This window comes from Chionomys nivalis, chromosome 22 (genome assembly GCF_950005125.1).
Source record: "Chionomys nivalis chromosome 22, mChiNiv1.1, whole genome shotgun sequence".
Classification (NCBI taxonomy): Eukaryota; Metazoa; Chordata; class Mammalia; order Rodentia; family Cricetidae; genus Chionomys; species Chionomys nivalis.
In genome coordinates, this window is record NC_080107.1 from 43603775 (window position 1) to 43621098 (window position 17324).

Genomic DNA, 17324 nt, shown 5'->3' on the forward strand with positions numbered 1-17324 from the left:
TCCTGCACAGAGACACTGGCTCATCTGTGTTGACTGCTGCTGTATCCACAATAGCTAGGGAATGGAACCAGCCTGGATGTCCGTCAACTGGTAGACAGGTAATGTGAACTGAGTATTAGTCGGGGTTCTTTAGGGAAACAGAACTTACAGAATGATCTCTACATAGAAGGGGATTTAGTAGAGTGACTTGCAGGCTGGAGTTCAGCTCATCCAACAGTGACTTCCTATGAACGGAAAGTCCAGGAATCCAGTCATTGCCCAGTTCACGGGGCTGGGGATGTCTCAGCTGGTCTGCAGTAGACGCTGGAACCCTGAAGCAGTAGACTCTAATGCCAGTGAAGGAATGGATGAGCTAGCAAGGGGACAGCAAGCAGGCAAGAGTAGAGCTTTCTTCTTCCATGCCCTTATACAGGCTCCAGCAGAAGGGGTGGCCCAGATTAGCCGCGGGTCTTCCCAGCTCGGGAGATCTGGAGTAAGGTGTGCTTTCCGACCTCAAAAGCCAGATTAGAAGTAGATCTTCCTACTTCAAATGAAGCAAGGATCGCTCACAGGTGTGCCCTCCACTTTTGGGTTTAGATGTAGTCAAGCTGAAAACCAAGAACAGCCATCACGAGTACTGTGCACAAATGGAATTTTGTTCCACTCCAAAGAGAAATGAAATTATGCAATTTATACAAAAGTGGATGGGACTGGGAAGTAGTATTTTTTACATTTTGAGTTGTGTGTCTGTGTGGACATATATGCATGAGTGCAGGTTCCCACAGGAGACAGAGGAATCAGACCCCAGGGGCTGGGTCTACAGCAGTTGTGAACACCAGATGTGGGTGCTGGGAACTGCGTTCAGGTTCCCTATCAGATTGATAGCTGTGAGGCACCGCGTCAACCCAAGACAATATTAGGAGTAGTAATCCAGGCTCAGAATGGCACAGTATACCATGTAATCACTCTCTTATGTGGATCTTAGCTTTGTATGTGTGCATGTGCGTGTGTGTATGCATGTGTGTGCATGTGCGCCTGTGTATGTGTGTGTGCATTCATCTATATGGGAGCAGCAGCAGCTGGTGGAGGTGTCAGGGGACTGGAAGGGGACTCCTGAGAGCATAAGAAGGAGGTGAGAGGGAGATTGGGGTAACAGAACACCTGCTGTGTGGACACAGAAGAGGGGATTTTATTCTGCTCTTCTGAGGGGACTAGAAGTGGGAGATTCAGAGGCAGGGAGAAGACTCAGCCAAAACCTAGAAGGAGTTAAAATGCCACAAAAAAATCCGCTACTTTGCATGCTGAGATAAAACATCTAGAAAACAAAAGAAACAAAAGTGTCACTTTCCTGGGGAGGAAAAACGAATTCCCAACAACCTCCAAAATGGCCCTCAACACAGGTCTGCCATTTTGTGCTTGTGTCCTGTAGTATAAAATATTCTGCCAAGATTGAATTCTCTTCTGTATGCAAATTTGTTTTCCTCTTTAATTAAAGGTAAAAATATGTTTTTACTAAAGAATTGTTTTAAACCAACCTTCCGTATGGCTTATCATCAATAAGTGTTTGGTTTGCACATCTACTCTACGCAGGGCCGTGTGAACATTTCGCAGTGAAGGGGGGGGTCATGAGTGACAAGAGCTTTAAAAGCCTTGGTGTGAGTCGCCTGGGAGCCCAGGCAGAGGACATTGGATCTCCTGGGACCGGAGCTACTACTTGGTCAGAAGCCCCAGGGACTAAGGTCAAAGGCAACCACGAGGGTGTCAGGTCGTCTAGTCCCCAGGGCATGGGAATGTGGAGTGTCCCTTTCAGGGAGGGTACGCAGGTGTTGCCCACAGGGGAGGGAACCAAGTGCTGGTTGTGTAAAGCAAACGACTTTTACATCTTGACTCAGGGCGCCCAGGCGGCACAGAAAGATTGACAAGGAGAGGGTGCTTGGGCTCTGGGTCATGCAGGAAGAATATTCAAGAAGCAGGAGGGCTTGCAAGTGGACACATCTCCATTCACCTTGGAGTTGGGTTTTTTAAAATCACTTTCTAAATATTTCCAATCTAATTTATTTGACCCTAGGACACAAAACAGGCAGAAAATGTACGAAGATGGCTTCTGTGGTGAGGTCTGCTCCTGTGCCCTGGTACACGTCTCCGTGTTTCCCCGGCACTGCGCTCTCCCTCCTCCCTCCTTCCTCCTCCCTAGGCACCCTCTCAGCTTTGGACTGAGCATTCTGGAGATTAACTCAGAAAGGGCTTTCAACCATGAACCCCTCACATCCGGATTCAGCCGGGAAGGAGAGAAATGTCCTAAAATGAGTCCGCCCCGTGTGAGGACAAACACCAGAACTGTAACTCTGGTCTAGGTGTGATGCTGGTCATAAAACACCCCAGCCCGGTGTTGCCGGCTTGACACTAGGAGAAAATCCTGGCAGAATTATAGCCATGAAGCCAGTCTAGGGATACAGTACAGAAACCTATAACTCAGATACAAAAACAATCTCCGAAGGCCCCACAGTCACCCACCCTCCTCTTTTTTCCAGGAGGATTCAATGGAATTAGAATAAAATAAATTTACATATATATCAATTTTATTATTAAAATATATTCACACTAGTAAATAGAGTTATTGGGGACGGGCAAGCTTCTCTGTGTGCCAGACTCAAAAATAGACCTCTTTGGCTTATCAGAAAACAAAGTTATTGTCTCCTCACCAAATATAAATCTCTTCTTCGAGCCCAATAAGCACAGTGTGTTCAAATGCAATGCTTTGTCAGGCTCCTGCCTCATAAACCCACAGCCCATAATAGTAAATTACATTCCACCCAGCAGTATCAATCTCTCTGCTCCAGCATCTCATGGTGAGGGAAGCCTGGCAATTGATGTGTCGAAAGCAAGGAGAAAAAGTTATTTGAGAACAAATAAAATGGGCTATAAAGTTTGTTAAAACGCAACAATAATAGGGAGAAACAAAGAGGAAGGCTGCCGAGGCTGCGCATAGAAGCCTGCCCTCTGCGTACCACCAAATAATTCACTTCGCGCTGCAGGTCTGCAGCCATGTCTTTTCTCTGAGATCCATGTTCGCTATGGAGAGGGAGGTATAAGCTCTGAAGGATGCCTGGAAGTTTGTCGTATCTCAGACAACTGGGTATCTGAACCCTTACATTTCCCTGGTACCTTAGCCCCCACTTCCTCCCCAGGGCCTCAGTCATAACTGTGGATCCTAGAAAGGGAGGCGAGAGAGAGGACCTTGATGGATCTCGAGTGCCATTTAGCAGATACTAGCAAGCGTTCTTATGACGCTGTCTTCACCAGTGTCCCTCTCTCTGTCCCATTGGACTAATTTAGGCCAACAAAAACACTCTAGAACACTGCCCATCTGTGGTTTAGACTGTGCCAAACCGGAAACTGCTGTCAAGGTTCCTTAGAGGAAATGGTGGAATCTGAATTCACTGTTTTGATGTTTTCTAAGTGAGCCATGTGAGTCTTGCCTCCAGAGGTTGGCTTGTCTCTAGCAAGGCCAAGGGCTCTCCCCATAGCTGTCAGCGTCCTGCTGGTTCTGGGTATCTTGTTGCTGATGTTTTCTGTTGGTCAGACACTTCACGTAATTGTTACCTCCAAGGAGCCAGAGGCCAGCTGCTATAGAGGGAGGCCCACAAACCAGCCCTGCATGCATGGGGCTGAGGCTACACCAAAGGCAACCTGTCAGAGAGAGCCAACCTTCCATACAGCCAAGCTTTCTTTCCTGTTTCTCCAGGGCCAGACCATCCTTGGGTCGGTCCCAGACTGATAAGCATCCCTTTCTCAGCTTCTTGTTTGTCTTCTCCCAATTTCTCATTTGTGTTCTTTATTCTCTAACTGCTCTGAGGCTCATTTCTCCACTTAGGTTAGGGTTCTCCTCCTCCTCCTCTCCTCCCTACTCCTCCTCCTTCTCCAACTCCCCCTCCTCCCTACCCAACCTTTCTCCTCCTCTTCCCCCTCCACACTCCCCCTTCTTCTCTTCCTCTCCCCTCTTCCTCCTTTCCCTTTTTCTCCCTCCTCTTCTTCTCCTCCTTTAAAAAAGTGAGCCGTTTATTTTTTAATTCTTTAAATATTTATTTTACCTGCTGATCATGGTAGCACATACCTTAATTTCAGCACTGGAAGACAGAGGCAGGTGGATAACTATGAGTTCAACAACACATAGTGAATTCTAGTTAACCAAAACTACATAGTAAGACCTTGTTTCAATAAAATTTAAAAAATTATCTTATGTGTATGAGCATTTTGCCTGCATGTATATTTGTGCATCACAAATGTGTCTGGGCCTGCAGGGGTCAAAAGAGACATTGGATCTCCTGGAACTGGAGTTACAGACAGTTTGAGCTGCCACGTAGGTGCTGAGAATTGAACCCAGGTCTTCTGGGAAAGCAAACAGTGCTTTTAATCATTGATTTTTAATTATATTGTATTGGACTAAATAAGGTCATTCCATTAAGTATGCACTATGCATTAGGCCTACCTCCTCGCTTTGCTGTCCTCTCCTTTCTCTCCTGTCCCAGCTCCTGTCAGTCTCCTTCATCCCCCTGACAGGTCCCGTCGTTCACATCATTCGTGCAGAAATGATTTTATACATATTTATATAGTTCAGAACCCATAAATGAGAGCAAATGGGTGACATTCATCCTCTCTCTCTGTCTCTCTGTCTCTCTCTCTCTGCTTTTATTTTATTTTATTTTGTTGCTGTTGTTTTGAGACAAGTTTTCTCTGTGTAACAGCCCTGGCTGTCCTGGATCTCACTCTGTTTACATGTATGTTTGTATGAAGGTGCAAGGTCCCCTGGAATTCGAGTTATAGACAGGTGTGAGCTGCCATGTGGGTGCTGGGAATTGAACCCTGGTCCTTTGGAAGAGCAGTCAGTGCTCTTAACCACTTAGCTATCTTTCCAGCCCTGGATCTCACTCTGAAGAACAGGCTAGCTCCTTTCAGAGATCCACCTGCTTCTGCCTCCTGAGTGCTGGGATGCAGGCATGCACCGCCCTTACACGGTGACGTTTAGCTTTCTGAGGCCAACTTAATCCACATAATGTGATGATTTCCAGTAGGTACACATTTTCCTACAAAGGACATGGCTTTGTCCTTCTTTACGGCTGAAAGGTCCATTGCGTACATACCCAATACTTTCTTTCTCTTTCAGTCTGTTATTGAATACCTGACTGGTTGGTTTTTGTTTTTAAGATAGGGTCCCACTACGTGGCCTTGGCTGGTCTAGAATTCACTATGCAGAACGGGTGGTCTCAGACTCAGAGATCCAGTTCCCTCTGCCTCCTGAATGCTAGCTCAAAGGTGTGAGCCACCACACCTGACTTGGACAGCTAGTTTGAGCCATCGTGTAGCGCTTAGGCCTTGTGCAGCATTAAACACTGGTGTGACCTGTTTACTTGGAATGGTATTGTTTGTTTGTTTGTTTTGTTGTTGTTTTTTTTTATTATCCACTCTTTACTCTTGGTGGGGTCCACCACTCAGCTCCCAAAAAAATGCACGAAGTCTTATTCTTACTTAGAAGTGCCCTTGTTTCTAGCCAGCTTTTCTTCTTCTTCTTCTTTTTCTTCTTCTTCTTCTTCTTCTTCTTCTTCTTCTTCTTCTTCTTCTTCTTCTTCTTCTTCTTCTTCTTCTTCTTCTTCTTCTTCTTCTTCTTCTTCTTCTTCTTCTTCTCCTCCTCCTCCTCCTCCTCCTCCTCCTCCTCCTCCTCCTCCAATATTTATGTATTTGTTTGTTTATTATGTATACAGTGTTCTGTTTGTATGCCTGAAGGCCAGAAGAGGTCACCAGATCTCATTCCAGATGGTTTTGAGCCACCATGTGGTTGATGGGAATTGAACTCAGGACCTCTGGAAGAGCAGTTAGTGCTCTTAACCACTGAACCATCTCTAAAGGCCCTAACCAGATTTTCTTTACTTAAATTATTCTGTCTATCTCTTGCCTCTGGCCTTTTACCTTTCTGTATACCTTTCTTTGCTTCTTATTCCATGGCTTGTTGTGTAGCTAGATGGCTGGCCCTTGGAGTCCTCCTCCTCTTCTCCTTTTGTTCTGGATCTTCTCTTTCCAGATATCTCCTCCTATTTATTCTCTTTGCCTGCCAGACTGGCCTATTTCTCTCTCCTGCCTCGTTATAGGCCATTTAGCTCTTTATTAGACCAATCAGGTGTTTTAGGCTGGCACAATAACACAGCTTTATAGAGTTAAACAAATGCAGCAGTAAACAGTACAACACACCTCTGTATCATTAAACAAATGAGCAGACCAGGCATAAACAAATGTAACACATCTTAAAATGATGTTCCACAACACTGCGTCCTCACACAGATTCCCAGGAGTGACGGAGCCGGGTCCTGGGGAAGATCACCTTTTCAGACCTCCATGCTGGCTTCCACAGAGGCTGGATGAGCTTACACTACAGTTTCTATGCATCCTCACCAATATGTCCCTGTTTGTTCGCTTAATGACTGCCACTCTGACTGGGGCAAGACAGTCTCAATGTAGTAATGTGGTTTTGTTTATTTGTTTTGACAAGATTTTCTTTTATTTTAAAGTATTGCATGTGAGTGTTGAGCTCGTGGAGGCCAGAAGAGGGTGTTGGATCCCTCAGAGTTGGAGTTGCTGATGGCAAACTGAACTTGGGTCCTCTGCAAGAGTAGCACTTACTCTTAATTCCTGAGCCCTCTTTCCAACCCCTTGGTGTGTTTTTTTTGCATTTCTCTGATGACAGATGACGGTGAACATTTTTCCTGTGTTTATTGGTCATTTGTACTCCATCTCTTGAGGGCTATCTGCTCATTTTATTGAGCCACTCACTCACTGGATTATCTGATTGCTTGTTTGAAGAGGATGCTTTTCCCCTCCCCTCCATACCCCCTCTTCCATGAATGAGAATCATGGGGACTGGGTCTTTGTGGAGTGACAGTGTCCTCCTATCATCTCATCAAGTCCATTCCTCAGCCCCAAAGCAGGTTTATTCGGGGAAGATGGCTGCACTAGAGAAGCTGGGGCCAATAGAGACCAGCCCCAAACCCGGCTCCTAAGCCGTCGCTCTTCCCAGCAGCGTGACTAGTGCTCATCTCGGTGACCACATTTAACCTCAGTTTTCTTGTCTATAAAATGAAACAGTAATCACTAATCTCTCAACTTCCTAGCACCCCCGGTCTAGAGGGTGGAAGGAGTGTGTGTATGTGTGTTTGTGGGAGGTGTCTGTGTAGAGAGAGGGTGATACAAATTCTGCTACTGCAATACCCTAAAATGAGCTGGCTCCACATGGTTCCCCACTGGGAAGACTCACTCAAACTTAGAGTTCTCTGGTAGAGCAGGTTGCACACACCCTCCCAGAAGCAGTGGGGAGATTTCTCTATGTATCGAGTGTAAACACATTGTTTCAGGACAGTCGCCATGCACAGTTGCCATGCACGGTTGCCATGCACAGTTGCCATGCACGGTTGCCATGCATGGTCACCATGTACAGTTGCCATGCACGATCACCATGCACAGTCGCCATGCACTGTCACCATGCACGGTCGCCATGCACGGTTGCCATGCACAGTCACCATGCACAGTTACCATGCACTGTCGCCATGCATGGTCACCATGCACGGTTGCCATGCACGGTCACCATGCACGGTCGCCATGCACTGTCGCCATGCACTGTCGCCATTCACTGTCGCCATGCACAGTCGCCATTCACTGTCACCATGCATAGTCACCATGCACTGTCTAGTCCCATCTCAGTAGAAGTGGAAATGGCTGCCTTGTTTCGTGCTAAAGATGGCCGCCCATGATGCAACACTAGTACGAACAGTTCCTTGTCTTTATTATTATTACTAATTATTAATTATTTGCGACAGGATTTCCTGCGGTCTAAGCTAGTCTTAATCTCCCTTTGTAACCAAGGATGGCCTTGAACTCCTGATCCTCCTGAACGCCACCTGTCTGCTAATTCTGCTAACATTTAAATCATGGAATATCCTGCTGCGTTGTGAAGTCCAGCCCTGTATTGGCATGTAGTTCATATGCCCAAGCTCTCTTGCTTTTCTTTCAAAGATTGTTACTTTTCATTCTGTGTGACAAGTTCCTTGATAGAACAACATAGTGAAGCCCTTGGATAAGGCCCGGGCCTCTTGTAATCGCCGCAAAGTGAGGATGTTACCGTCCTTAAGAGGGCACGGGAAGAGCAAAGGAAATTAAAATGCAAAGTAGGATTGCTTGTGCAAAGCACATGCGTGCGCGCTCGCTCTCTCTCTCTCTCTCTCCTCTCATTATCACCCGGTCCTTCCAGGAAGCTCTCACATCTCTGCAGCTGATCCTTACGTGGATTAGAGATAATAAACAGCCCATTAATGAAGGCCTGAATGAAGAAATGGAGTTGGGCTCCGCAGCAGAACTCGGCGGCTGGCAGAGGTTAATAACTCCATTACCGCAGCTCTACGCCTGAGCTGCCCGACCAGCAGGGTGTTAGCCTTATCTTACTCCTCATTAATTGAGCTAATAGAACCCGGGTGACCCTGGCTTGCTGCTGTCGTCACAGAGTCTGGCAGACATGGGCTGGAATACTTATCACCGTCTGGACTGGGATGTCTCTGGCTTGAGGGAGATTTCCTTTCTTGAGGACATGTGAGCGACAAACTCCACGGCCATCGTCTAAGCAGATCTGTGTGCCACGGAGATTCCCGCATTGCCTGGTTGTTTTCCACAGGCAGAAGCATAGCCAGGGCCAGCTGCTTCCGATGGCTCCTCCAGGCAGGTGTCACTCTGGGTTGCAGGCCTTAGCTTTCCTGTGGATGACTTTAAACTGGGTGTAGTTAGTACCTCATGCCTGTAATTCTAGCACTTGAGAAGCTGAGGCAGGAGGGTTGCCATGAGTTAAAGGCAAGCCTGGACTGCAGAGTGAGACCCTGTCCCAAGACATTCACACACACACACACACACACGCACGCGCACACACACAGCACACATGCACACATGTGCACATGCACACACACACTCTGACTTTGGAGGAAGTGACCATTGTTTCAGCTAATCCTCTGGGGTCAAGGGTGAAAAGAGTCAATGTGTCCCTCTGTGAGACATCAAGGAGCCAGGCGCACCCATTGCATAGGAGACTCTGAGATCGTATTTATACTGGTGTCCATCTATAAAAACGCGTTCCCTCTCTGCCTCTCCTATAGTCACGTAAGAGAAAAGATCCTTTAGGGCCCAGGTGTGTTCAACCTGTGGCCCATGAGACACGTGAGGCAAAGTGCAAGTTGCTATGACTTCAACCCAACACAGAATCACAAACTTACCGTGTGTGTGTGTGTGTGTGCATTTGTGTGCGACTCTGATTGCACAGTTCTTCAGTGTGATCTTCATAGATGAAATTGCCGTGTTGCAATGCAAAAAGTGAGACATGGCCGAGTGGTAGACATGACACAGTGACATGGAGATAAATGCAAGTCCAGGCTCTGTCACTCACAGGGAGTGGGAGGGAGCTGCCAGGTAGGCCAGGCAGGGGTCATACCCTGCCCCAGCTTCTAGAGTTCATGAGTACAAGCAGGTGTGTTAGGTAGAGTTCAAGGGCTTCTTGTACTCTGGCTAATTTAAATAATTTCCCAACTCCAGGCTTCTGATGGCGTCTAGGGCTTCGGTAAGAGCAGTGGTTGGTGTGGGGTTTTAGCAAACCACCTGTGATGGGGAACCAGACATTTTTGAAATTTGTTTCTTTTTAATCATGTGTATGTGCATGTCTGTATGGATGTGTGTCATGTTTGTGAGTGCCTGTGGTCCCTGAGCTGTTGTCATGAGTAACTTGGCCCCTGACACGGGCACAGGAACCTGACCCCAGGTCCTCTGGAAGAGCAATACATGCTCTTAACCACTGAACTCTCTCCAGCCCCAGGCACCAAAATATTTAGCCCCAATTTCAAACTGGGCCTTTTGAGAGCCTGGTGTGATAGAGCACAGCTTCAATCCCAGTATTGGAGGAGGAAGAGGCAGGTAGATCTTTGAGTTCAAGGCCAGCCTGGTCTACAAAGTGAGTTCCAGAACAGCCAGGGCTACACACACACACACACACACACAAAAAAAAAAAAAAAACACCTTGTTTTACAGACCAAAAACCAAAGTATGTGTGTGAGTCCTTTTATAGTGTGGTATACTTCCCTGGATGGGATGGCCTATGCTAGCATTGGATGCTTGACCTTGTGAAATTAAGGCTTATTCAGGAACCCCACCCCTACCCTTCTCATCTCTGCATCCTACAGCACAGTACCCCTCTGTATCCCTCTGCCATGCCATGCGGGTCCTGGGCTGTTTCTCGTGTACTATCCCCAGCACAGACCATCCTTTTGGACTACTGGCCCGGCTACAAAGGTGCTTGTTATGCCTACTATACTTGGAGATAGCCCTGTGGCCGGCCTGACAGTGGCTCTCAGCAGGTGGCAGCCTTCATTGTAGCAAAGCTAAGTGCCCCACTTGTAAGCCACTTCCAGGGTTGAGGGTGGGGGCCTGGAACAAGGTGCCTGGGTGCCTGAGCTCTGAGAGGTCTGAGGTCAGAGGGCAGGCTGCCTAGGGAGCTGAGTCTGGGTTTGAAGACAGAGGCACACCCACCCTGGGCCCCAAACCTGGTAGTGACCAGTTACAGCAGTGAGGGGCCATCAGCTCACAGCCCTGGAGCTGTAACGTGTTAATCTTTCAGTAAATAGGAAATGGAGTGGACAATGAGAATGTTCTCATTATTTTCCTGCCAAGAGACTGTTGACATTTTACCACTCATTTCCAGTGTTTGTGTAAGAAAAAGTCTGGGGACGAGAACCCTGAGCAAATGGAGGGGGTTGCACCGCTTTTTTCCTGGGTTAAAACTTACTTGATGGCAGTCTGTTACCGGGTTTGTTGTCTGTGTCCGAGAGCACAAGAGCAATTACTTTGGAAGCAATGACATCAGAAGTGTCTGCTAGCTTTGGCCTCTGCCTGCGGCCATGAGGATTTCACAGTGTGTCAAAACACATGAGTCTCAGGGTCAGAGAGACAAGGTGGTCCCTGTGGGCCCCATGGGGAACCTGGGACTTGGGAAGGGTTCCACATGGTACCTCAGGGTGGTAAACAGCAGGTGAGCCTACGAGAGATGGCCAGTACTCTGGGGAATCAGCTGGTCTTAAGGAAGAGTCCCTGAAGACTCGGGCTGGCTTAAGAGACAGTTAAGTGAGGTCTTCTGAAACCTGATTTTGTGAGCTGGGCCAGTGGGATATCCGGCTCCGTGTGGAAAAATGCTGCCAAACCTGATGACCTGAGTTTGATTCCTGGAAGCCAAAGAACAACAGATACAAAGTCCAGAGGTGTGTACCGGAGTTCAGTGTCCTTTTTTATTGTTAGCCAGCTTTCCCTAAGTGTACAGAGATGTCAGAACTGTCTGTAGCACCGACCCCACTTTCCCGTGCCCCCAGGGGACCTAGGAAAGGTTCTTTGTCCCCTACTCTTAGCATGCTATCACAGTTAATCATCATCTTGACTAGATTCAGAATGGCAGACGGTTTCTCCAGAAAAGCTTAACTGAGGCGGGAGGAGCCACCATAAGGTAACAACCCCATCCCGTGGACAAGCGCCCCAGACTGAATACGGAAGCAAGCTGAGCACCAGTGGTCTTCACTGTGGATGCGGTGTGACCCGCTGTGTTGTGACTCTGCCTCTGTGGCTTCCCCACCAGGATGGACTATGAGCTGAATAAGTACTTCCTTCCTTAAGTTGTTGCCTGGCTGTGGCAAGGAGAATAGTTGGTACAGTATTCCAAGTACGTGTGCCATTTGGAGAGAAAGAACTAACCTTCGGGTCTTCCTGTGTCTGCGCTGCTGAGCTCCATGGCCAGGAACTGCCCCTCTGATCAACTTCACTCTCCCTGGGACCCTTCAGGACCCACTCTCTTCTCTGACAAAGCCATCTCAATTCCTGCTCCCTGTGGATTCCAGGCTCTCATTAGAGGCCCAATGCTTAGCATCCAACCAGAACCAGGTTGGCCCAAGCTAGCAGTGAGTAAGACATCTGAGAAGATAAACATGCCTTCTGCAAGGCAGAAATCAGATCAAAGCAATCTCCTGCCTTGGGTGGAGAGTGACAGGTGACCTTTAACAGAATGGAGCCCAGGGTAGTTGGCATTTGAGTGGCGCCATGATGGAGATGCCCCCATTTGAGAGAGGCACGACACTCAACCGTTAACTTAAATTCATTTCCTGGAGACGGGCAAGCACCTGGCAATATGAGCCGACTTGGGGAAATGGTGTTTGTTTTTCTTCCCTCGGAGGAGACTCAGGAGACATCAGTGTGGGCTTCAATTTCCAGCTTCCTCAGAAGTATTAAATAAAGTGCTGAACTTCTGAACCCAGCCTCCAGCGGGAAAGCCAAGACCCCTGCCAGATGAGGCGGCGCGGGGTGGGGTGCGGGAGCCCGTCCTTCCTAAATATCAGCTAAACCATTTAATATCAAAAACTTTTCAGGAAAGTCCTCCACAAATACAAGTGTGGTTTTAGTTTTTTATGAGATTGTGAAACTCTGGGCACTGCTGTCCCTGTTGAGATTCCAGATGCCCCCGCATGGACAGGTGGGTCAGCCACCCCCACCCCCCACTACAGTGTGGTACCTCTGCTTCCCTCCTAGGCCTCTGCCTTTGGGGAATGTATCCTAGACACAGAGACAAATCCACATACCAGAGATGTGCCAGGTGAGAGAGGAGCCCAAACCTCTCCTTCCCAGCCCCACCCCTTATCTTCCTGCCCTCAGGCCTCTGCTCTCCTGCCACTTGTGTTTCCTGAGCATGCCTTTTCTCCTTCCAGAGAGCCCTGTGGGTTTTGACACAAATCCTTTCTTTTCTAAAGGCCTAGCTCAAACAGTGCCTCCTATAGGAAGCCCGTCCTGATGTCTGTTCGCTCCACGTAGGCCCAGAACAACACGAACCGTTCCTGGTGTGACAGGCCAGTACTTGCTTTATGCACTGTTTGCTAGGCAAGCCCCACTTGAGTTATCAGCACACCAGGGGAAACAAAACCCGGTGTACTTTGCCATCACGCGTCTTCCATTCTGGCTGGAGTGAGGAAGAAAAGCAACAGCCAGCATGCGTACAGTGCACGACAGGCCAGGTTCCATGGAGAACAGGGAGATGGGAAGATTGGAAGGGAGAGGAAGGAGATTATTTGGATTCCTGATGGGTAATGGTGGCACACACCTTTAATCCCAGGACTCAGGAGGCAAAGGCAGGCGGATCTCAGTGAGTTTGACACCAACCTGGTCTACAAAGCAAATTCCAAGGCAGCCGTAGTGACACAGAGAAACCCTGTCTGGGGTGGGGGCGGGGGAGAAGAAGAAAGAAAAGGAAAGGAATATGTTGGCTTGAGGGTGACACTGAGCAGAGGTTTGCAGAGGGGAGTGTTAAGACCCGGGTCCTTTGTGTTTTATTGTATTTATGAGTGCTGAGGCTTGAACCTGGGACCTTATGCATGCTGAGCAATCTCTACCTCTGAGCTACATTTCAGGCCCCTGTGTTTTAACAGGACAGCTCAGGTCAGGTTGTGATATCTCATACCTGTGACCTCAACACCAAGAGTTCAGAGGTAGCAGAATTGCTTCAGGTTCCCAGCCAACTTGGCTGACATAGCAGCCATGACTCCTCCCACGGCCTCTCTCCTTAGTTTTAGACTCAGCCTTCGACCCCATGTCCTCACAGGCCCTGCTGCATGTCCCCAGGAACACTCAAGAGCGTGCTGGCCTCAGTCCCTGGGTGGCCTTGGGCATCCTAATCATCACAGCAAAGCCCCATCTCCAGATACAGTTGCCCTCTGAGGTTCTGAGGGCAGGGCTCGGTCATATCAATCTCAGGGGGGCATAGTTCAGCACGTAGAACACCCAGGAGGGATCTGTGTAAGTCTGGAGCTGGTGGGTGGAGTGGAGCGGTTGGGCCTCTTGGCTCTCGCAGGCCCAGTGCAGTCCCTTGGGTCCTAGAAGTGAGCTCCAGCCATGTTGGTTTCTTTGGTGGTTCCAAACATGACATGGCTGTTCATATGGCTCAGTAGAAGGCTGAGAGCCTTGAGAGAATTTTGGTCAGAATGTTCTAGATTGATGGAGCTCCACCTCTCCTCCCCATCATCCAACTTTGCTCAGGCATTTCCAAGCTTGGCGCTTTCCTTTCTGAGAGACCTTCAATGCATCCATCAGGGTTGCTTTGGAATTTGTATCGAGAGCTTCCTACAAGGCTTTCTCTCTGTGCCCTCAGCTCTCTCCACCCTGTCCAGACTCATCCGGATGTAGGTAGCCTCCTGCAACTTAGCCTGCTGGCCTCAGAGGAAGCCCTATGTGGCTCACCCCACTAGGTCCTCACTCATCTGGTGCCTGTCTCTAGAGCAGCCTCGGTCCTTCGGTATTTGTGAGGTGAATGGTAATCCTGACCCAATTCCACGCCAAGATAGAGACCCTGTACATCCCTGGCATATTGGTCAGGGTTCCCCACATTGGGTCAGAGCTTGGGGTGAGCAGTTATCTGATGGTAACCTGATTCAGTCTGGGAAACTATCCCTTCTGCCTGTTCCTAGGTTACAAAGGGTCCGGGGCCACCTTCCAACCTCCCTGCCCATCCCCTCTACTCTGTCAAGGCAAGCCCAGGACCCTGGGCTCTTTTCTCATTCCATGGCTCAAATCAGAAAAGCCCACCCGGAAGTGCCGCAGGCAGCAGCTGGTTCGCCCTCCTCGTGGCACTGAAGGCTCAGAGGGACTAAGCCAGTCTCCCGGGTGCTACCACTGTTGATTTGGGGTGACCTCCTGCCCCAGCTGGGGGCTTGGCAGCAAGCTGAGTTGTTTTTGCCTTTGCTGTTAAATGCCATATTCTACAGGTGAGGGGCAGAGCTACCCACCAGGCCTTCCCGAGTCCTTGTTGGCTTCCCTGCCCAGCCTTATGGTAGGTCATGGCTGTGGATCTTGGGTGGACTGGATTGCATTTTACCTGGTGGCTTCTCCATTGGTTGTTGTAGCTTTGTGCCAGATGTGGCACTGGGCAAGAAGCTCTGGGAGGGCCGCCCGCCTTCCTTCAACAATAATTAGCCTTGTAAGACTAATGGAGGAGATCGCGTCTAATTACCCCATTGAAGGCCCAATTATGCTATTAGCTATAAGCTAATGATGAGAAGAGCCTCGCATTTGCATAGCATTAAGTTAATTGCACCATAAGCGGAGGGTCGGGAGGGTGATGACGGCAGGATTGTGTTTCTGAAAGGCTCCTAATGACCAGAGAGGACTGTCCGCTGACAGCTTTATTAATTAACAGCGATCTGGTTACAGGCTGGAATGGCACGCAGCAAAGGCTGGGCTTCTCGGAAAACATGAGGAATGGGGGGGTGGGGGCTTGCTGCTGGTTCTCAGGCACAGCCCCAGCCAGGCTGGAGGCAAGCTCATGGGTGCCTACAAGAACTGTTCTGGAAAAGTGTTCCCATTCTCGCTGGACCCTTCTGGCTGTGCTTCTTGCACACACCGGCTGTTCTCTGACCTTCATTTGCTGTGCTTCTGTGTGAGCCAGGCTGGGGCTCCAGCATCGCCTGTGGTCCCTGTCCGGGGCTCTTCCACAGAGGGTCCCTCTTCTGCTTATCCCCCGCAGCGTGCAGAGTCAGCACCAAGTCCGCCTGGCGCTCATGTTTGTCAGCGAGATTTTCGGAGTGTGAACAGTCTTGAGAGATCCTAAAATAAACAAACAGATATGAAGATTCCTAAAGACTCAGGAGGCCGGGGAGCTGCAAGCAGGGCCCTGCTGTACTGTGATTTTGATGTCCCTTCCCAGGAGGCCGGCCACCATGGATTTCCACCTTCCACTGTCCTTCTTTCCTCATCTCACCTGCCACCTGGTCCCTGGTCTTATCCCTGGCCTTCGGGATTCTGTCCTGGTCACTGCTTGGTGAATGAGTAATGAAACCAATCCGAGCAGATGGCTGGGCAAGGACCCAGTGGCCTCCCGGCAAGCTCTAAGACCGTAGCTTTTAACAAACAGAGTCACCGGTACTTGTGGTCCAGCTTGTCCCTTCATCTGCAAACAAAAGTAACACAATCTGTACCTGGAGCCATAACTCCCTAGGCACCAGGAAGCCTTACACTGTCCACACATATTACAGGGCGTCCGAATGACCTCTGTTGGCAGAGGGCTCAGTTGTTTTCAGTTTTTTCCCCCATGGTAGATGTTGATGTAGCCCCCACTGTTGTATTTGCATTTGATTTAGGCTTCTTAGGAAGAACTCGTAGAAATAGGATTGCTGTGCCAACTCAAAAGCTAATTACTCTTTTAATTGAAAGGGTCAGGGCTGGAGACCTGGCTCAGTGGTTATGAGCACTTGCTATTCTTGCAGAGGATTTGGGCTCGAATCCCAGCAACCGCATGATGCCTCACAATCATCTATAGCTCTAATTCCAGCGGATCTGATGCCCTCTTCTGGCCCCCTCAGGCACTGCATGCATGTGGTACATATAAACCCATACAGACACACTCAGAGACATATAATTAAAAATAATATAAATAAATCTTTAATTGAAAGGCTAGATATTCATTGAAAAAGGAACTTTAAAGAAATAGTTGAAAATTAATGATTTTAATCTTCTAACTTAGCATAGGAAAGTAATAAATCCAAAGACCATCAAGAGATTGCTCTAAGACAGACAGTGTTGGCGCATACCTTTAATCCCAGCACTCAGGAGGCAGAGGCAGGCAGATCTCTGTGAGTTTGAGGCCAGCCTGGTCTACAAAGTGAATTCCAGGACAGGTTCCAAAGCTACAGAGAAACCCTTTCTCAAAAAAACAACCAATCAAACAAACAAACAAAGCACAGGAATGAGCGGAGAAAAGCTACAGCTCCGAGGCCAGAGGTTGGCTCTTTGACAGAATTAATGAGGTGATAAATGTCTAGCCAGGTTTGTCAGTAGGCAAATAAAAAGATAAACAAGTTTATAATACAGTAGAAATTGTTACACAATCCTTATAAAACAGATTAAAATGATAAGAATAAATGTTACTGTAACTTAGCACAGTAAATTTAGAAACATTAGCAAAAGGGACATATTTTTAGGAAAAATTGTCTTACTAATATTGAGATAAGAACTAGAAAATCAAAACTAGGGCTTAAACCTAGGCCCTTCTGGTGCTTTGTACCATGAACAACCTTCCCAGCCCCTCCAATTATATCTACTTACAACTACAGAATAAATTGGCTCAAAAACAAATTTCCTCTCCCCCAAACACCAGGCCCATATGGTTTTTCTAAGGGAAATACACCAAGACATCTACCGAATCAGTCATCTTTCCACAGATAAACCACTTCTAGAAAATGGGGACTGAAGAA

The 17324-nt window shown here is 48.3% G+C and overlaps 2 protein-coding genes across 3 annotated transcripts in view; one reads left to right on the plus strand and one right to left on the minus strand.

Annotated features, from left to right (window-relative positions):
- The window catches only part of Ak8 (adenylate kinase 8), a 119369-nt gene that overhangs the window by 75411 nt on the left and 26634 nt on the right, over window positions 1-17324 (plus strand). The gene's annotated exons all lie outside the window — the stretch shown is intronic.
- Gtf3c4 (general transcription factor IIIC subunit 4) overlaps window positions 15579-17324 on the minus strand; it is a 76301-nt gene continuing 74555 nt past the window's right edge. The window contains exon 5 of the mRNA XM_057754923.1: window positions 15579-15678. Within this exon, the coding sequence (XP_057610906.1) occupies window positions 15608-15678 (71 nt within the window). The 3' untranslated portion in view covers window positions 15579-15607. The remainder of the gene's footprint in view (window positions 15679-17324) is intronic.